Consider the following 21,879-nt stretch of genomic DNA (forward strand, 5'->3'; position numbering starts at 1 on the left):
CCAATGCCAGGTTCAAATGCCTGACAGCCACAACACGCGAGCGACTCCAGGAGTCTCCTGCCAGGAATGCAGGGCACCAACAGGGAGGCTCTCCAAGCAGTTGTGTCAACCCCACCAGGGAAGCTGCTTTCTGATAGTAGCGCCTCCTCAGAACAAGAAGCTCTTTGGATGCATTCCTTGTGGAGGCAGAACAGGGCTTCAGTCTAGGCACCAAGGAATTTAAGGCAGCAAAACACAATCCACAGAGGAAGGGGTTGGAAGAGGTCCACTCTGAACTGCAGCAGCTCTCCAAGAAACCTTTATTCTGATGAAGCTGGAGAAGGAACCTGGGAGCTTCTGCAGGCAAAGCGACAGCCTTTCCCTGGGGTTCCACTTCCAGTTAGGAGTTTAAACATTCTGCACTGTGGGAGCTTGGAGTTTTAATTCACTGCTAAGACTTAATTTGGGGCTGAATCAGTGAGGAATTATTAAAACTGATAAAGAGTTCAGCAATGTAGGCCAAGTGCTTTGATGTCTATGAGGTATACATAATTCTATATTTAAAAAATCCTAGTTATCTCTCTACTTCATTCCAACTTCCTGAAGAGTAAAGCTCTGAACTCCAGATAAACTGTATGGTAAGCAATTCTTCCCTAAGCATGTGGGTGGATAAACCACAGAAGATGCAGCTGAGCCTCTAGCAGAAAACGGCCCATCAAATGCACACCAGAGCGTTCTCTCTCTCTCTCTCTCTCTCTCTCTCTCTCTCTCTCTCTCTCTCTCTCTCTCTCTCTCTCTCTCACACACACACACACACACAGGCTCCTGCTCTGGAGAAGGGTGCAAATGCATTAGTGACTGACTGTACAGGGAGAGGAAGACCAACGCTCTGTGAGAGGTGAGGTGGGGTGGGTAACATCCATCAGATGCTAGACAAGATAGGCTCAATCATCTTCTCAGCCCCAGCTCAGCATAAACCACAGAGCAGAAGAGGCTCCCCTCAAGTGTCTAGATAGAAAGAAATTGTGTCAACAACCCAGACCAACTTCTGATTTCAGAGACTGGCCTTGATCATTTTGATCCATTGGTCTCTGGAGGCAGATCACATCCACACGCCCCGCCGCCCCGCAGAGTCTAAACTAGGGAACCTTCTGACCATAACAACAAGGGGGCTAGACCAAATTCCTCAAACCACCAATCACCTTCCTCCAGCCCTGAACAAAGCGCCATGTTAAGGATTATGGCCCGTCAAATGTTTAGGGGCAGATATTAACCGGAATATGCACCTCTTACCACAGAGGTGATGAAATCCTGAGCTGCACCAGAGCACAGGCCTCAACGTGGAAAAGGGTTAAGAACGCTGCACAAACGAGGCAAGCAGACTCTGCCTAACAGCTGCAAGCTCATTTCCTGCACCAACAGACCCTCTTTAGATAACAAAATAGCCTCTGTTTCACTGCCCTCTGGCACATCCCAATGCGGAATCAGGCGGCAGCAGGTGCTGCTAACCATGGTGCTGAAGGGCATCTCAGCTTGTCCATCTCGTTTCGCCACCTTGTCTCTTGGGTCCACTAACATGGCTAGCTCTGTATCTTAGCTTGAATGACAACAGGTAGGCTGCCTCTCACTGAAAACGCACACAAAGAACCTTTCCAGTTGATATAACTCAAAGTTGTTCCAGTCTGCGTCTCTATTAGAAATTGTTTTTGTATATGCTGCTGCTTTAAACTGCAAAGATGGGACAGTTTGCATATATGCAATTGTACTATTGTTGAGGATTTTACTGTGAAATTGCTTCAAGACATGTCATGAGAAGCAATTCACAAGCGGAGTAAGTGAGGGGGCATATGAGCAGGAGAGCAAGGCCCCAAACTGTGTCTCGGTGATTCCTTGACTGAGAGAGGGTGACCTCAGGATATTCTCAGCTCCTTTCCCTGAGAAAGTTCCGGATGCACAAGCTGGTAGTACTGACAAAGCGAGGGTAGTTATTGCTATTCCTGTTCCAGAGAGTCCTTTCATTGTTATCTTTAACCCCAGTATGGGATTTTATTGTTCTAACCTTCACACAACTGTTAAGATAATTCATTCTATGAGGAATCTCACATATGCAATCAATGTAAACATTCTGCAATGCTCCTGAAGAGCAAAAAGCAACACCTGCCTCCCCCTATCATGTGCACCACACTTTCCATTAAGCCAGAGATGGGGAACACCTGTGGCCTCCAGATGTTGGACTCTCAGCTCTTACCAGTATCCGGCATGGCCAATGAGCAGGGATGGTGGAAGTTGGGAGTCCAATGTGGTCTGGAGGGCCGGTGGGGGGCACCCCTGCTGTAAACTGACCCACCACCCCTCCAAACACATCCACAGTCAGCCCACAGGAGCAAGGCTGTATTTGCTGCAGAGAAGATACCCTCTGCTGTTGGTCCTTACAAACTGCACCTCATTGCAAGAAGGGAGCATCTCACTGCACTGAACCAGAACTGGCACAACAATGCTATTTTAGACAGACGCTTAAAATCTCTCCACTGCACACACCACAAAAAGCGGGTCCCTCCGATTAAAGCTGCTGAGACGAGATAGCTTTCAAAAGCCCGGGGCGAGGATAAGCTCTGTCTGAAGAAACGGCTGTGAAGCCCCACCTGAGAAGAAGGCAAGGCTGAAGGATGAAGCGAAGTCAAACAACGGGAAACCCGTTAGCCCCAAAGGCAGCAGCCAGCAGAAGGATTACCCAGATCAAGCTCTCTAGCCTGCTCTCTTGATTTCATCTCTGCCACTGAGTCTCCCAGCCAACAGATGGCTTCACCCCTTTGTGCATTTGGAAACCCAGGGTTACAGCTGGCATTTTAGCACTGATTTAAACTTAACCCCTTCAAAATGCAGCTCCTGGATCATTTTTGTTGCCAGGGGACTGCACAACATCTCCCAAGCCCTTCAATGCCACCCAAGTGCCTCTGATCAGCTGCTGCTGGTGATCCTGTGTTCTGCTCTTGAGCTGGCCATGGTATGATCAGGATGCCAGACTAGATGGGCCCCCTTTGGTCTCTCCAGCTTCAGAGCTCTCCTGGTGCTCTTATCAAGGTGCCGCCTTTGCACCTCTCAACAGTTGTAACAATTTGCTCTTTCTCAATATTACCAGCTTTGACATATCTCCTGGGGTGCCCTCTTCCTAGTAACTGTCTACTTAACCTCATTTGCCAGAGAGATAAATAATAGGAAAATGTGCCCTGTGCATCATTCTATGGGACTCAAAAAGGGGGATATTCCCAGTTGATTATGTCTTCAGCTAGAGAAGATTCCAAATGGGAGAAGACAATGTTTGCAGGACTTTCTTTCTCTCAAAAGCAAACGCTTCCTGTGCACAGACAGTTTGGAGTTCATCTGCATAATTTATTCCCCAGAATTCTGTTTCACATATTTGCTTTGGCTTAACATTCAGTATCCCTTCTGCTTGGGGAGGACTTCTGAGTCCTAATGACAGCCCTCGCTCATTATTCAAACAGAAAAGCAGCAGCCGATGTTTACCAAAGTGCCCACAACTCCTGCGTTCTGCCTCCACCCCTAGAGCAGATCTTCCAAACGGGCACCCCTGACCACAAAAATGCCCACTGATACATCATAATGGGTCTCCAGAACACCACCAAAAAAGCATACTGAACCATAAGGCCATGACAGATGAGCCCTGTTTATGAAATTATTGGACACTTTTCAAAAATGACGCAAAGAGAATAAGGAAAGGAAAAAATGCATCCACATCATAAGCTGACCATGTCTTTAAAAGGACCTGCAACTTACCTGTGCACCTGCCTGCTTCTGTGCTGGGGGGGGGGGGCTATAGCTCAGCGCTCCGGCATCTGCTTTGCCTGCAGAAGGTTCCAGGTTCAATGCCTGGCATCTCCAGACAGGGCTGGGTGAGACCTCTCTCTGTCTGAAATCCCAGAGAGGCCTGGCCAAATCAAAGTAGACACGGATGGTGGGTCATTGCTCTGACTCACTATAGCAGCCTCCTTTGCTCCTAAAGGTGATGGACTGATTTAAAAACACATGAATGGCAGGTGCACCCCCCTAGGCAACCTGCTAGCAGGTCAACCTTCCCAGAATGGTCAAAATGCAAAAAGTTCTCGGGTGCTTGTTTGGGCTCTTTGATTCAGTGTGCTATTGTTTACAAACCAGTGAGTAGTAAACGGAAGTCACAGAATCATAGAGTTGGAAGAGACCCCAAGGGCCATCCAGTCCAACCCCCTGCCAAGCAGGAAACACCATCCAAGCATTCCTGACAGATGGCTGTCAAGCCTCTGCTTAAAGACCTCCAAAGAAGGAGACTCCACCACACTCCTTGGTAGCAAATTCCACTGCCGAACAGCTCTCACTGTCAGGAAGTTCTTCCTAATGTTTAGGTGGAATCTTCTTTCTTGTAGTTTGTATCCATTGCTCCATGTCCGCTTCTCTGGAGCAGCAGAAAACAACCTTTCACCCTCCTCTATATGACATCCTTTTATATATTTGAACATGGCTATCATATCACCCCTTAACCTTCTCTTCTCCAGGCTAAACATACCCAGCTCCCTAAGCCGTTCCTCATAAGGCATTGTTTCCAGGCCTTTGACCATTTTGGTTGCCCTCTTCTGGACACGTTCCAGCTTGTCAGTATCCTTCTTGAGCTGTGGTGCCCAGAACTGGACACAGTATTCCAGGTGAGGTCTGACCAGAGCAGAATATAGTGGTACTATTACTTCCCTTGATCTAGACGCTATACTCCTATTGATGCAGCCCAGAATTGCATTGGCTTTTTTAGCTGCTGCATCACACTGTTGACTCATGTCAAGTTTGTGGTCCACCAAGACTCCTAGATCCTTTTCACATGTACTGCTCTCAAGCCAGGTGTCACCCATCCTGTATTTGTGCCTTTCATTTTTTTTGTCCAAGTGTAGTACTTTACATTTCTCCTTGTTAAAATTCATCTTGTTTGCTTTGGCCCAGTTTTCTAATCTGTTGAGGTCATTTTGAAGTGTGATCCTGTCCTCTGGGGTATTAGCCACCCCTTCCAATTTGGTGTCATCTGCAAACTTGATCAGGAGCCCATCCTCCAAGTCATTGATGAAGATGTTGAATAAGACTGGGCCCAAGACAGAACCCTGTGGCACCCCACTAGTCACTTCTCTCCAGGATGAAGAGGAGCCATTGATGAGCACCCTTTGGGTTCCGTCAGTCAGCCAGTTACAAATCCACTGAACGGTAGCATTGTCTAGCCCACAGTCGAGGTCCTTTCTGGCATTTGTGCATTAACTACTTCACTCACTAAGTATAACCAGCAACTTCCATTACAGTTGACTGAAGGAGGATTGGCCCTGCTGTTGTGTAAAAGCACATCTTTTTAAAAAAAACACCTTAAAAAATGGGGTCACAGTCCAATTTTTCCCAACACCAACTGGCTCATCCAGTGAAGGAACGCATCCAAGCTGCGTTTTCCTATGGAAACAGAGCATAGATTCATTCCACTTGTGAATGGACCTGTCATATCACTGGCTGGAAATCCATAGCCCAGGAAGCACCTGGAACTTCATAAAGTATCTGGCTGGACAAAACCTCTGCAGCAACCTTCCCCAACCTGGTGCCCTCTGGAAGTTTTGAACTACAACTCCCATCCGTGCAGTTCCATGGGGATGCTGCTGATGGGAGTTGTAGTGCAAAACACCTGGATGGCCCCAACTCAGGGGAAGGCTGTTCTATGGGCTTCTGTGAACTGCGTGGAGCAGCGCTTTCTTTTCTCTGCCCTGAATACTCCAACATGCAGCTATGCTGGATGCCCACAAGTTCCAGGTTATGAGAGAGGGAGAAAAACTTCCCTCTATTCACTGTCTCCATGTCAGGCATCATTTAATCATCATTTAAAGGGCTGCTCTTTTCTGAGCCCTTTCAAACTCTACAACATCCTTTTTTCAGGTAAGGTGATCAGAACTATACAAAGCATTCCAAAAGAAGATACCCCACAGGTGTAAAACAGAATTATGATATTGGTAGTTTTATTTTCAATTCCTCTCAACTGCCATTTTATTACCCATTCATTCACTATGCAGAGGTCCTTTTTGGGCTCCTCAGAATCCCCTTTTTTAAAAGCAACCTAAATGACTTAGAATTAGCAGCAAACTTGGCCACCCCCCTAACTGTAGATCACAGGTCAGCAAACTTTTTCAGCAGGGGGCCGGTCCACTGTCCCTCAGATCTTGTGGGGGGTCGGACTATATTTTGAAAAATAAATAAATAAACGAACGAATTCCTATGTCCCACAAATAACCCAGAGATGCATTTTAAATAAAAGCACACATTCTACTCACGTAAAAATACACTGATTCCCGGACCGTCCGCAGGCTGGATTTAGAAGGTGATTGGGCTGGATCCAGCCCCTGGGTCTTAGTTTGCCTACCCATGCTCTAGATCATTTATGAACAAGTTTAAAAGCACAGGTCCCTGGAGGACTCCCTTCCTTCCTTCCCTCCCTCCCTCCCTCCATCAGTAGAACTGCTCACTTATTTCTACACCCTGCCTCTTGTTACTGAACCAATTCCTGGTCCACAAGAGGACCTCACCGCTTATATCATGACTGCTAAGCATACTGGAAAGTCTCTGGCAAGGTACTTTTCTAAAAGCATTTTGAAAGTCCAAGTACACAATGTCAGCCAGAAAACCTCTATCATGCTTGCTTAAACTCTCAAAGAACTCTTAATAGGTTAGCGAGACTCTGTTTCAGCAAGGCTTATTCTTCTATATGCTTGGCTATTTTTATTTTTGACAATATTTTTGACCCGTTTTCCCAGGACAGTTGTCAAGCTAAGTGACCTGTAATTTCCAGGCCCCCCCCCCACGCCAGAATCCCTTTTAAAAGTATTCATGTCACATTGGACATGTTCCACCCCTCGGGCCTGGAGGCTGATCTTAGGGACAAGTTCCGCGTTTCTGTTAGGAGATCAGCAATTTCACATTTGAGTGCTCTTAGCTGCATGCACCTTTTGACTCAGTAGAAGTCTGCTGTCGTGAGACAGGCAGCACAGTCCGCAGCCCCATAGCAAAGAATGTGAAACTTAAATGGACTGTAAAAGCAAAAACAGCCCCCCCCAAAAAAAATCACAAGGAACCAGTACGTGTATGATTATCTTGTCTGCCAAGGCGAGGGGATTTCTAGAGGAGGGGGCCTCTGCCTTGGGTTGCTTTGCATGCTAAAGCAAATCCAAGGGGGGACTCGCAGCTCCCCTTCTGCAACTTCTAGTAAAGTGTGGACTGCTCCCTCATTGCAACCCAGATCAGGAGATCCCCACCAGTTCCTCAGAGAGTACGCATTGCTACCTCCGCGTAACATTACATGGGTTTCCAAAATGGCCCTCCTGTGCCAACAACAAGAAGGTAAGACACAATTCTTTTGTGTGTCTTTAATAAGCCTGGCTATTGACATCTAATTCTCTCCCGACTCTCATTCCAGATGGATTCACTTTCAATTTACCCAGAAAGCCCTATGAATGTAATATTCGCCAACCTGGACATAAGTGTCGAAAAGTTTATTAAGGACAACATGCAGACTTTGCCAATATTCAAGCTACTACCACTAGGAGCTAATGCGTGTAAATACCAACACACACAAAAAGGACTATAATCTCATACGGAAACAGTTTTTTTTTTAAGGGAAGTCACAAGTATATGCCACATAACACTTTTAGAATAACACTACATATGCACAGTCTTTTCTACACTATGTGAAGCATATTTGTTATATTGCACTCTAGATGTAAAGTTTCCACGCCAGTAGCCCTGCACAGGAACCTGCAACTCCAAGACAGACAGATTCTCTGGCGAGTCTTTTGCTTCATAGTACTTAAATCTACAAGACACGCAAGGCTCTCCTTGTCCGTTTTGCTTTCCGCACACAACAGCTGCAGTACCAGCTGCTGAGAAACACAGCAGAGCAAAATTCACACTCTGGCATGCTTGCCTGAACTCCAAGCGTAACTGGTGTGAAAGGGTTAAGATTTCAGCCAAATGTTCACAGCTTTCAAGTCCCGATTTGACCCAGGACTGCTTAAGGTTCATTTGCAACAGAGGAGAACCCCAAAATGTGGAAAATTCACCCTTTAACCAGTGTGCGCCTTTGCATTTCATGACCCAAGGCCCACGCAGGGGAGGCAGGCTCTGCCCAAAGCAAAAGAAGGCATCCATGTTCCAAACCTTTGATTTGCCTGATGACTCAGACCATGTGGGATGCACACATGTGCGAGGGCATGGCTGAATGTCAGTTTGGGTCAAATGATTTAAGGAACGGAGCCAGCGCCACCAGGTCCATTACTGAAACATGCTATTTCCACTGGGACCAAATTCCAGTTGGGACACAGTTTGCTATCCTGCAATGGGTGCAATTGAGGATGAGTATTGCAACTATAAGGGTTTCCAAAAAAGGTTATAGAAGATTCAAAAGGGGATACCCATCTTATTGTTTCTGCTACTGAATACAACTCTCTTCCGTGAATAGTGAGACACAAGCACAAGCCAGAATAATGAAAAAGAGTTAATGTACCAATCTTGACAGGCGCGCAAGGAACCTTCCAGCACACAGCAGACAAGTTCGTACTCCTATCTCCCGCTCCCAGGAGACGCATCAAGAGAAAACCTTGGTGCTTCTGCGGAGACGCCAGTGCAGCATCTCGCAGTGGCAAAGGCTTTCCATGGCACATCCTGCCAATTTCTCTGCCCCACAACAAACAGACGGAGGGAGCCACTTGGAGGCACAAGCGGCCATCAAGAGTCGCTTGTCGTTCACACACCACCAATTCTCTTTGTGCACAGAAGCCTCCAGTGCTCTTGAGAGTTTTACTTTTCAAAACAATTCACTAAATTATTCAAAGCAGCCTTTTTCATGAGACAGACAAACTCGCCGGGTTGTTCTGTTAAAGCTCCTGGGTTGACTGCTTTTTGTAAATATCTCACATCTTTTACACCCGTCAGGATCTTTTAATTCAACTCAACAGGCTTCTGACTTGCTTAAGAATTACAAAAGTGTTTTGATACTCTGTGTAGCAAAACACAGTTTCTGCCCTGCGCGAGAAGCTGCTAAGAAGACCTGACATCAGTGTCAGATAGGTGCTCTTTGTGGGCTAGGTGCTCCTTTTGCATGCTCTTATTTTGCAGAAACCCCTAAAACTGCCACCCCGCATTTCCCCACATTTAGCTCAGATTTTCCCTTTCCATGAATAATATCATTGCTGCTAAGGACCCATTTGTGATACCTCAACAACACAGTTGCACTGCTAGGCCCACTCTTGGAAGAGCCCGGTGACATTGTGTGAACTCCGATCCAAAAATGACAAGGTTGCAAACATGAGCCTATTCTGATCTGGGGCACATAAATGGCCTTCCGCTGGCCAGGGCAGCATCCAAATGGCACAAGTCAGCAACAACATGGGGCAGAGAGGGAACCCGCTGCCACTCTCTGCTCCGGCCTGTTCAGACAACACTCTGGAGTGAAATCAGGAGGCAGCCACAAGCAGCACAGTGTTCATGAAAGGGTCTCCTCTCCCACACACCCACAAGGGGTTGGGAAAGCATCTGGGGAGAGCATTCCACAAATGGGGAGCCACTAAAATAAGGCCATTTCTTGTGTTGTCACCCTCCGAACCTTTTGGGGAGAGGGAACATAGAGAAGGGCCTCAGAAGACAAACTACAGACACAACGGAACAGTGATGTCAACGCAACACTTCCATAAACAATCCTGGTTCTTCTACACAACACAGGTAGCCAACCTGGTGCCCCCAGATGTCACCGAACTCCACCTTCCCCCCAATCCCAGCCCTGTTGGCTGTTGGGGCTGAGGAGAGAGTCCAACAAAATCTGGTGGGGCACAAGTTCTGCACCCCTCTGCCGTGGGGTCAACAAATTAAGCCCACCACAGTCAACTTCAGCAAGTTGTTGGTACCAGAGAGGAACATGCACCGTTTGTGCAGCTGCCCCAGCACAGTGTCTCCCTTAGACAAGCAAAGCAACCTTCAGACAAAGTCACGGCAAGGTTTACAAGCGCAAACACAGGTGGAAGGATGGGGAGAGGGACACAGCGCGGGCCCTACCTCTTCAAACTGAAGCCGCACTTTATTAATGGCTCGGATCCAGCGGGCTCTTGCAGCGGGAAGCGGTAGAAGTTCATTTTCATCAAGGTGGCTTGCAAAAAAGAAAAATGAGGAAATGAGTACTGGAAACCCAAGAACAGTCTCATGAAACTCTACACATGAAAAGAACCATTTATTGTAACAGCTGGCCCCAAGAGGCGTGGGATGGCCAGCAAAAGACAAAAGAATGGCATGGACAGAACAGAAAGTGTGGCCAACAGGGACTGAGGTAGAGAAGCCTGTAAGGAATGCACCCATTAGTCACTAGATGGGTGCAAAATGATGATGTTGAAGAGGAGGATTAATTAGATTTATTTAATGAAGTCTGCCCTACCCTTTCTGACTCCACTGGACTACTCAAAACCAGCTATGGCACTGCACCCATATGCTGTTTGTCTCTCCCAAGATCAACCAGGAAAGTGGCCTCAAGTTCAACTCCAAGGAATCCATAGCCAACATGCACCACCTACCTGCCCGGTGGCTTTGTGGCTTCTTTGGGCTCGTCCACTTCAGGAGGTAGTTGAGGTGTGGCATGCTCTTTCACCTTCCCCTCTCCTTCCCTGTGCACTTCCCGGGGCTCATGCTGCTCGCTAGGTGGCGCAGGGCCCTCCGTCGGGTGAGGGGGAGCAGGAGAAGCAGGCCCCCCTTCTGCGAGCTCGTCCTCGTGTTCGGAGCAGGGCACACTCCCCTGATATTGGTCCAGCTCACTCAGCTGAGAGCTTCCCTGACTGATGTTACAGGAGGAACCAAACTTACTACTGCTGGCAGGACTGTGAGAGAGCAAGGCATTAGTAAGTCAAAAGGTCTTGGCAACCAGAAACAGCACAATGCACGCACACACACACACACACAGAGAGAGAGAGAGAGAGAGCAAATCCTAACTACACCAGGACAAAGCATCAAATGGAAACTCTAGCCAAGCAATGTCTCTTGCACATTGCAGCCACTGTTCTCAGTCACCCGCCACTTCCAAGTTTGTTTTTGCAATTTTAGTGCTGGGCCTAAGCCTCTGGACCCTATTGTTATATCAATCAGAAACAGCATCATCTGCTGTGCATCCTGTAAATTGTTTACAGGCCACAGGAAAATTAAGAATGGCAGCAAAAGTTTCATGCACATTGAACCTCTAAGCTGCTAAGCTCAACACCTTCTTACAACAACGTTTGCATGTCAATTGCACATGGGTTCTGGGACAAGAGGGTTTCATCTTCACTGACATTTCATTAACACATTCTTAAGTTTCTCCAGCGGCTGAGAATGGATCCTGTTGTAGCTGCCATTTAGAAAAATCAGTCCTGTCTTCCAGCACAACATGGGCCCATTGCTGTTGCAGCTTGGAAGTGACTGATTGTTATAAGGTTGGAGTTACTGCACCAGGAGCTGTTAATTCAACAAGACACCCACACACGCTCTCTCTCCATTGTGGAATTCTAAGAGGGAACGGCACAAATGCTTCTGGGCCGCTATTTAAGTGCCACCTGGCTTTTGACTGCCCACATAGGCAGAGACATCTGCAAGAGGACCCAAGGCAGCTACACTGTGAAAAATCCCATCTATTCCTTGGAAAAGAGGCTGGGCCGAAAGGAAAAGGCTTGAAGCAGGATCCCTGCTGGGCCAATTGTCTAGAGATGGCGGGTGAGGAGTGCAGATTTAGCAATGATTTTAGTGACTAGCAGTTCTGTAACTAGGGAGGGGCAGCAAGAACACCAGCTCCAATCATCCCCTGGACAGGGGTAAACAGGGAGCAAAAGTCACTTAATATACTGGTAGCTGTAACATGAAATCACTGCAATTCTCTTCAATATGGAATAATTATGCATGTTTTTTGAGATATGGTAAACCAGAAAACCAGCTTGCTTGGAGACCTAATGGGAGCACCATCATTGGCTCCAGATTGCCTGCAGGCTAACACAGAAAAGCACATTCAGCTAATGCCACGGAATACAGCTGGTAAAAGTAGAGAAAAACTGAATCATGTTAGTTGGGCAGTAACAGCTTCTGAGCAGCAAGAACTGGATGTTTCTGCATTAGTAGCTTTAACAGTCTGCAGCCATGTTTAACTTGTCCTGGTGGAAGGGAGAATCTTAGAATGGTAGAGTTGGAAAGGACCCCCCAGGGGCCCTGCAATGATGGCCATCCAACCTCTGCTTAAAAACCTCTAAGGAAGGAGAGTCCACCAACTCCCAAGGGAGTCTGTTCAACAGCTGCTACTGTCAGAAACTTTTTTCTGATGTTTAGTCGGAATCGCCTTCTGGGTGTAGAAAAGTTATGCTGCAGGTGATTGAACTGCAACCACTGAAACAGTTTTTGCAGCCATCTGGGTCTCTCTCCCACCTTAAAACGTGAATGCCTTGTATGTTGTCTAACTAAGCTTTCTGCAAACCAAGCAAGCCCCCGATTTCCTCTGAAAGGGCAGCTCCCTCCCACCCACCATGTCATCTAGAGGTGCAAGTTGTTTTCTCACACACACCATTAGGCTATGGAAGGTTAATGAAACTAAAACTCAAAGCAGCTCACTCCCAAGGACACAACACAAACGGAGAGCAAAGGGGAAGAGTCATCGCAGCCTTTCGGAACAAAGGAAACCAGAAGCTGAGAAGGAGAAGGGCAGGAGAGGCTCTGGGTGCACAGTCTAGCAACTAGAGTTCACAACTCTACCTACCACTGGGTACTGCTAATGCCAAACACAGCCTAGAGGAGTCTGATCTACGAGGTCAGGCATCTACAGTTACGGCACTTGCATTATAAATGGCCCACAAGTTGGCACCATTTATCATGCTGTTTTGGCTACTGGCCTTTTCTTCCTGAGTGGCTCAGTGCTACTCTGCTCCGCCGGCTGCAGTCCAGTAGCAAGTGTTTCCGTTTCCGGACAAGGGACACTTTCCTTCTGCTCTACTTCATCCTGAAGCCGTGTGGCGCCTTCTGCTGGTTCCTCCAAGGGGAGCCCAGGAGGCTCACTGGAAATGGTGCTTGGCTCATCTTCCGTTTCTCTGGAGACCTCAAGCTCCAGCTCCTTGTTGGGCGCAACTGGAATGTCAGGCGTGGGACCATCTAAGCATTCGTTGCTCTTGCTGTCGGGCTGCTTAGAAGAAAGGTCTGAATCAGCAGCACTGTCAGCTGGCTGATCAGAGGCAGAGAGGTTTGGGCTCCCATCAGCACCGGTCCCATCCACTGCTTGTTCCTCGGCTTTCGAGACAGCTTCTGGTGCCTTCAAATCCAGTCTGGATGAAGCAACTGGGGCCACCTCCTGTTTGGAGGCAGCTTTTGGTGTTGGCACACCTGGTTCCTTCTTGAGACCCGCCTCCTTGGCATCTTTCTGCCACGGAAATGAGAAGTCCAGCTTCTTTCCAAACACAGCACCCGGAGCGCCTTCTACTTTACCTGCTTTCTCATCACTTCCTCCACCAAACAGACTTGAGGAAAACTTGTTGAAGCTGGACACGAGGCCTGGCTCGGGTGCAGGCTTGCTTGCCGAAGGTGGCTGTGCAGAGAAGAAGGAGCCAAATGGCTTGCTGCTGTCTGCAGAAGACATGAAGCCAAATTTGGGCAAAGTGGGCATGCTTGGAATTTCAAACATGGGTTTGGCATTGCTGGCCTCTGCAGGAGCACTGGCTGGCTTGCTCTTACCAGCCAAACTGCTTTTCAAGGGAGCAGCTTCTGGGGCTGCTTCGCTGGTGGTCAGGGGCTCTTTCTGCTCAGGAGGAAGATCAGGTTTCATTTCAGGGACCTCTTCCATATCCTGATGGAGCAAGTCGTGGGCTTCATCTGCAGCAGCTTTGGGTTCCATCTCCAGGGTCCCAAACGTGTCTGGTGGGCAAATATCAACATCTGCCTCATTCTTTACAGTTACTTCTTCAGTGGTTAGTGAAGTATTCGCCGGTTCTGACAGTTTCAGGTGTTCATCTGCCTCGCCAGCCTTGGGTTCCAGCTCACGTGTACCATCCAAATCCATCTGGCCAACGTCCGTTTCCCATGCCGGGCTCGGCTGCTCTTCAACAGCAGGGACAGCATCGTTTTCTAAGGGCTCCACAGGCGCTTCCCTCTTCTCCTGCACTACCACCGTGGCTGTCTCATCTGCATCATGTACCTCTTGACTAAATGGGGCAGCCTTCGCTGCTTCATCAGATGCCAGTAAGTTTGTGTCCAGCTGTACCACTTCAGGGCCCTGATCCCTACTTGAGTCTAAAGTTTCTGAAGCATTAAGGGAGGGTTCTAGACCATGTTCAGGTCTTCCACTGCTTTCAGCTTCCAATTCTGCTGTACATTCTTTTCCCAAACTCTCTTCTGCTAAAGCAGAAGGAGCATCTTGTTCCAAGTCCCTGCTAGCTTCTTTTTCTGTAGGTTCAGCCCTAGAGGTTTGGTCCAGTTGTTTCAAAACACTGCCGGCATTTGTCCCTAAAAGTTCATCCCTAGAGGCTTTATCTTGTTTTGCGAGACCTTTACCAAGAACTGGGCCCACAGCCTCCTTTGCCCTAGAGCTCATTTCCTGGGGTTTTGAAGTGCCTGCGGTCTTCCCTGCAGGCTTTGAAAGGCTCTCATCTGTTGCTCCTTTGAAAATGCCAAAGAGATCACTTGTAAATGCTGGAGGCGGCCCAGTTGGCAGGGAGGAAAGGCCGAAAAACGAAGTGCTCTTCTTTTGTGCACTAGGAGCTGCTGGAGTCTGAGGCTGGGAAAAGAAGCCAGATAATGTTTTGGTCGGTTTCATTTTCGTCATGAAGCTGGAAAACATTTCAACTGAGGAATCTAGAACTGATTTGTCACCCTCGGGCTCCTTAGGTTTCTCCTGCAGGTTAGGTGTTGCTGCTGCCATTTTAGGCAGAGGTCTTTGGCCCTGAGCCTGCTGCTCTCCTGCCGCATCTGGGGTCCTATCAGGTTGCTTGGGCGCCGGGGGCTTGACTTCAGGGACGCTTGGTTTTTCTTCAGGTACAACCTCCTGTGAAAAGTCTCCAGGAGCAGGAGATGGCTCAAGAGCCACAGAAGTCTCATCACAAACTGAACCGGGCTCTGCCTTTTCAGAAGTCTCGTTCCCACCTGAAGGAACAAATTCCTTCTCAGAGGACACCACAATGCCATCACTCTTTTCTGCATTGCCTTGCAGCTGCTCCTCTGGTTGTGGAATCTCCAGAAGGGAAGGTGCAGTGTCTTCCTGCAGCGTAGGGGCCTGAGAGCCAGGATCCGGATAGACTGAGTGGTCTTCTCTATCTGTACCATCATCAGGAGGTTTACTGGCCACAAAAGGTATCTCCACCTCATTTTTCACTTCTGAGGCACTTGGTGCAGCATGCTCAGCCGCTGGAGTTTTTAACTCACTTGCCTTGTGGTCTGGGCCAACAGCCTCTTGCTTTCCAAGTACTGCTTCTATAATACCATCGGCTGCCTCTTTATCCTTCAAGCCCTGCTGTCTGGCAAGTCCAATGCCAGAGTCAACAGAAACGCACTGCTTCATCGATGGCTTTGTGTCTGCTTGCTGCTGAGGCGGCTTTCCCAGGTTGCTTGCTTGCTGCTGAGGCGGCTTTGCAATATTCCCCTTTTCAGGAGCAGCTGCCGGTGGTTTTTCATCCAGGAAGGAGGTCAGGTTGAAAAAGCTGAAGCTGGAGCTGCTCTGAGGCACGTTTTTCTTTGCGGTGGGCCCTCCGGACAGGAAAGAAGGCATCTTGAACAGACCCTCTGCTTCTGGGGGCTTGGCATTAGGAGCTGCTGGAGCAGGGGCAGGGGCTTTCTCTGGGGCACTGAAGAAGGAGGAGAAGATGCTCTTGCCAGCCGGCTGCTGCGCCTGCGGAGGCTTCGAAGGTGCCGCCTGCGACAAGCCAAAAGGCAGGCTAAACCCAGAATCCCTGGGTGGCTGACTGGCTTTTCCTGGCTGAGTTTTACCAGGTACGGCTCCTGCACGGCCTTGCGGTCCTGGTGCAACAGCTGGTCCATGGCCATGCTGCCCTGGAGAGCGATTTGCTGGGTCCATTCGAGGGCCTGCCTGCCTGGGAGGCTGGGGTTCTGCATCCCCTGTGGTGGGGATGTCCTTCTTCACTTGAGCAGCTTCCTTGCCTACTTTCCCATGCTGTTCTTCCTTAGGGGCTGTGGGCTTCTTGGCAGCTTCCCCACCAGCATGCTCCACAGGGATTCGAGGGGCAGGAGTGCTGCTCTTGCTTGGCTCTCTGCTACGCTGGTCGGCGTTGTCATTCGGTTTCAGGGAGGTGTGGGTTCCACTCTTGGGTGGAGCAGCGGCACTTGGTGGGGCAGGGGCTGCGTCAACTTTGAAAAGATCCCCTATGGAACCAAAGAACGACGAAATGCCTGGGGGCTCCACTTTCTCCTGAGGCATTTTCTTCTCGGCTTCATTTTTCGTCAGATTTGGTTGGGGTGCTGGCGGTGGCTGTGGGGCTTTGTTGACCTGCGTTTTAAAGAAATCAAAAAACCCGGGGCCTTGGCTTTTATTGGGTGCTGCAGTTGTGGAGGAGTCTTCTCCCAGGCTAAGAATCTTGAGAGCACTTTTAAACAACGTGCCCTCAGCCTCCGTGGGCGCTTGGCTGGGGGCTGGCTGGGTTTTCTTGGGTTCATCCTCGCCCACTTTGGGTTTTTGTTGACTTGGGAGGGGAGCAGGCTTAACACTTTTATCCAGCTGACTGGTCTTGCGGTCCACGGGACCCTGGCTTAGCTGAGAGGAAGACCTCACCAGCTGAGGCTTTTTCTGAGAAATCATTGGCTTTTCGTCCCTAACAGACTTAACTAATCTGCCTCTCTCTTTTCTCTCTTGTTCATGCTCAGTGTGCTGCTGGTTTTGCATATCCTCTCCTGTTTTCCTGGGTGGCGTAGCTGGAAGAGCATCGTTTTTGTGTCCCAACACCACCGATTCTCCTTTCTTCACAGCCGTGTCTTCCACCGTCTCATGCGTTTCCAAACCCTTACCCATCAGGCCACCCAAAGCAGAGAATAAAGATGCGACTTTATTCAGAGGTGGCTTTTTATCTTCTTCAGTGGTTTTGACTTCTGTAACACTCTGAGACGCTGATGAAGTCTCAGGCTTGGCAGAAGACTGGAATATATGGAAACCAAACCGTCTTGACTGTCCACTTTCGGAAACTGTCACAGCAGGAGTCCTGTCCAGGTGTTTGGGTAGAGCGTCATCTTTTAGCCTCCCACTGGAAGCCACCCTGGAGTGAACTCTAAGGTCAAGGGTCAGGGGAGGCTCTTCTGAGTGCCACTCCATTTCATTCTCAGGCCTAAAGTCTACTTTGAGTTTTTGAAGTTTGTACCCTGAAAAGTCTAAAGGCTGCTCTCTCTGGTAATAAATGGACTCCTCAAACATCTGCGAAAAGGTCTCTAAATTCATGTTCATAAGTTGATCACTTCTCTGCAGAGCTACAGACAAATCAAGTGGTTTGTTTACAGAGTAATTATCCAATTGCTCCTCTTCAGCAAACCAGAATAACTCGTCTTCATTACCAAGAGGCACTTTGAAACCGCAAACGGCAATCATGTCATCTTCCAAGACAGTGCTCTGCAAAATGCTCTGTGGATAATTATAATCCCAGTAGTCTGGGTAGGTGTAAGTGTCAGGAGTGCAAATATAGACATACTGCCCAGTGGGGTCGGTGAGCAGAGAATAGACAAACTGACCATCCCTGTACATGTAATATCCACAATCGCCGTCTTCCGATGGCCACCACACGCCCTTCTCAAGCAGCATCAGCCAGTCCTGGTACTCCTGGCTGTAAGATGAATAGACAAAACTGCCTTCCAAGCTCAAGGACTCCTGATCAATTAAGGTCCACATGTTGCCATCACATGCCGACGAATAGCTTAAGTCCATGGGCATCTCTTCCAAAATACAGCTGCAGTCATCAAATGGAGGAAAGTTTCCATTCAGAGAATGCGTTGTCCACATTTCAGTTTCTTCTAGACTTAAATCTTGTAAGTCTAACTGATCAAACGATTCGTATGACATGACACTGAAATCTAGGCTCAGGGCATCAAAATTCGCATTTGACCTCCAATCCACGACATTGGCATTGCCATCTTTCTTACACAAGTTCACTACGGCATCATTAGAGTCTGGCCATTCCAGAAACTCAGCCAGTGGGACAGAATTCTGCTGCAAGACGTAGTAAACGGGCAAGGAAACCTGGTGGGCATTAAGAGAAAATGCTCCTGCATCATATTCCCAGTCAAAGCTCGAGGGGCTCCCTGTTTCCTCAAGAGCAAGATGCTGCTCTGAGTGGCCATACAATTTAGCATTCAGCAAAGAGGAATTGAGAAATTCATTTGACCTTTCGTTGAGAACTGCTTGATAAATGTTGGAATCCGAAGGTTGTCTATAAAGGGTTGGCTGCCCCGATAAGTCTTGTATCTTTGGCTGTGAGCTTAAAGCATTCTGAGAGATGGGGTGCCAAGGGAGGGGACCGTGTCTGTTGTCCATTTTGCTCAGTTCCGGGTGAGGCAAATGACCATTCGCCTTCGCAGTCTCGGTCACTCCCTCCTCCGCTTTTTCCTTTGGCCTCTGCATGAAGTTCTTTATGAAGCTGCCCGTCTCCTGTTTCCCCCCAGTGCTTTCTTGGGCACCGGGAGTCACAGGTGAGCCAACGGACTTGTCACCAGAACTAGTCTCTTCGCTCCTCTCCAAAAACTTCATTATGCCCAGAGAGCCTGTTTTTGCCTTATCTGGCATACTTTCGGACACGTTTTCACTTGAAGCAAACCTAAATAATCCAGAAAGTAAGCCAGCTGATCTGCTCTTCTGGCTGTCCGTTTCATTGTTAACGATCGACTCTTCCCGGTGGGTTATGTGGTCTGAAGATGCCCGCCGGAAGAGTCCCGAGAGCAAACCCTGCCCTGGCTGTGGGGCCTTCTTCTGAGTATCATCCATTCCCTTGTCCTCTCCAATTCCACCAGGAAGCACTGGCTTTCCTGCTGTAGTATTGGAGTCAGATTCTTTTGTGGGGGCTGCCAGCTCCCCCCTGCATTTTGAATCTTTGTGTTCCAGAGCCCCCATGCGTTTGTGATCACGATCCACGTGTGCAATTTCTGAAGTGTCTGAGGCACCCTGGCTTTTATCTCCACTTTTTGGTGCACCCAGACCTTCTTCCTCACAGGTTTCTTTCTTCCTCGTTGGCTCCTCTTTTCTCTGTGGTGCCTCGGGAACAGCCTGAGACTTTGGCCAGTCCATTTTGACAGCTTCTGCATTGCTGCTTTTGTGACCCACTTCAGCATTTAGTGGCTTGTCACTAAAACTCGGTGGGGGAGTTTGATCTTTTGAAGCTGTCAGGTTTTCCACAGAAGCAGCTTTCAAGAATGAAGTGAAAATTCCTGGCTTCTCTTTGTTATCCTGCGGTGGTTTGTCTGAAAAGCCAAAACCGCTCAAAAAGGGAATCTGGAGCTTACTGGTGAAAGGGAAATTGGGTTCGCTGCTTGCGGAGCTTGTTTTCCTGACATCATCTTCAGAACGGTGGCTTTTCCCCAAGCCCGGTGGTGGCTCCTTTGGCACAGTTTCGGTAGCAGAAGAAGGGAGCAGCAACTGGCTGAAGGATTTCTTAAGTGGACTGAAAAAGCTATCAGGTGGTTCCCCCTGCTCCAACGGCGGAGCGTTACCAGTCTCCTTCTTAGCTTCACTTGGCTTGTTTTCCAGCACTTTCCCTGCAGGTTGTGGATTTCTCGGCATGTCTGGGTGTTCTTTAGCAACTTTATCTGGCTGACTTGTGGCATGCGGCGGCGCATCAGAAGCCTTCTGTGGCCCACTTGGCTGCTTGGGAACAGCCAGACTCTCAAAACTGGCTTTCAGGCTGAAAGAACTAACGGAGCTCGACAGCTTGCCAAAGATGGAGGAGACGGGGCCGCTGCTTGCGCCTGCTTCTGCCTCGCTCTTGCTCGTTTCGGGAGGCGCAACGTTGATGGGTTTTCTTGCGCTGTCTTCAGCTGCCTTCCCACTTGCCTTGGCTTCAGAAGCACTGGCGTGCGTGGCTTCCACCTTCACAGCCTCCTCCTGTTTTGCAGTCTCTTTTTTTGGTGCTTCCTTTTCAGAGAAGATTTTCAAAGGGTTGAACATGCCTAAAACGGAGTTGACAACTGAGCTGGTGTCCAGAGAAGAGGACGGAGCAGCATTTGCTGAAGCATCCTGGACACCTGGAGGAGCCTTGTCGCCTCCTGCCGTCTTTTCTGGGATGCTGGCCTGGGCATCGCCAGCTTCTCGCTCACAGCTACTCTGGGTCACAGAGGGAGAACTTGCCGTTGCCAACCTGGCATCCGATTTGCTTTCTGCTTTCAGTTCTGGAGAGGCACCCTCAGATTTAGGCTTACTTGAAAACAGACTTGTAATGCCTCCCTCAGGTTGACCAGGGGCTTCAGGTTTCTCTGGTGTGGGAGATACAAGTTTTTCAACTGAGGCTGTTAAGTGCTTTGTTCCTGAGCCCACTTTTTCGGTGAAAGAACTAAATAAGGAGCTGACGGTGTTCTTCACCCCAGACAAGTCTGGCAATGCCTCTGTTATGCCTTTGCTGCCCTCGCTCTCCTCTGCGGCAGAAGTGGCTAGCTTTGCCTGCTGCAAAGGGGCACTTTCCTCCACCAACTTATCAGAACCGACCCGTTTGGGAGAGGCACCATCACTTGCATTTTTGCTCGCAGGAAGGGTTTCAAATTTGCTAATCTCCTCCTCTTTTTCAGCTAAGTATTCAGACACAGTTTCAACTAAGCACTGCAGTTCATCCATTGTGTCCACGTATTCTTCCGTTGGCTCTTCAACAGGGGAGAGGGTCAAGTCTTGCTTAAGAAAGCCATGCTTTCCTCCTCTCATCCTATGTGAGTTTTTGTCCCTTGGTAACAGGGATATGGCACTTCCAGTACGGATGTCAGTAAGGTCTCCAACAGGGCGAACACTGGATTCACGCCATGCTTGGGAAAGTATCGCTATTTCTTCCATTTCATCATCATCATCATCCGAAGCTGGGGAGTACAGGAGTAGACCGGATGAACAGCTGCCAAACTCTTGAAGGGCACCCAATGGCACAAAAGAGGGAGCTGGCTGTTCTGAATGGATCTCATTTTCACCATCAAAATGGACTGATCCTGAGTCATGCTTTGCACGTTGGTTGGCGGACAACTTGCCACTCTTGACTAGAAGGCCATTCTTGTATGGACGCAAAACTGGATATTCCGGTAACTGTTCTTCACTTTCAATGGGGCTGCTGCCCCATTTCTCAATTTCATCATAATCAGGATATAGGTTGTGTTCAGTTCTTGCTTTAATGCTGCCTGAAGAAAATCTCCGGTTACCACTGCTTTGCAGTATAGTTCGCTCGCATTCTTCAAAATTGTTATATCTCAACTTCTTCTTTCTTCTCCTGTCTATTGTGTCATATTCCTCTGGATAGCAAGGAACATCGGGATTTCCTGATTCTGGGCAAGCCTTCCGTGAGTATCTTGGTCTTTCATGATGGCCAAAGTTCTCCCTTTTCGAGAGCCTGGGGCTCTTTCGTCCCTGGGAACATCTAGTCCTGTGACTTTTTTCTAAAAAATCTTCTATTAACTGTTTGCCTAATTCCTCATAATTCTCTTCACACTCTTCCTGTTCTTGGCCAACTTCATAATCAAATGGAATGATCCTGACTTTCCCATTGCTAACTAAAGATCCTGGTCTGATACGTGCGGAGGGGGGAAATATAAGAAGGACAGAAGGGCAAAGAAAAAAAGGAAAGAGCAGGAGGGGTGAAAAAAAGAGCTTTAAACACAAAACTTGCAAAGGAGCATTTCATAAAGACCAAATGATATCGT

General features: G+C 48.5%; 1 protein-coding gene across 1 annotated transcript in view; it reads right to left on the reverse strand.

The window, feature by feature from the left end:
- UNC13B (unc-13 homolog B) overlaps nucleotides 1-21,879 on the reverse strand; it is a 169,811-nt gene that overhangs the window by 89,633 nt on the left and 58,299 nt on the right. The window contains exons 9-11 of the mRNA XM_033164695.1: nucleotides 12,918-21,743; nucleotides 10,593-10,892; nucleotides 10,084-10,174 (exon numbers count right to left, since the gene is read on the reverse strand). Of these exons, the coding sequence (XP_033020586.1) occupies nucleotides 10,084-10,174; nucleotides 10,593-10,892; nucleotides 12,918-21,743 (9,217 nt within the window). The remainder of the gene's footprint in view (nucleotides 1-10,083; nucleotides 10,175-10,592; nucleotides 10,893-12,917; nucleotides 21,744-21,879) is intronic.

This window comes from Lacerta agilis, chromosome 11 (assembly GCF_009819535.1).
Source record: "Lacerta agilis isolate rLacAgi1 chromosome 11, rLacAgi1.pri, whole genome shotgun sequence".
Classification (NCBI taxonomy): Eukaryota; Metazoa; Chordata; class Lepidosauria; order Squamata; family Lacertidae; genus Lacerta; species Lacerta agilis.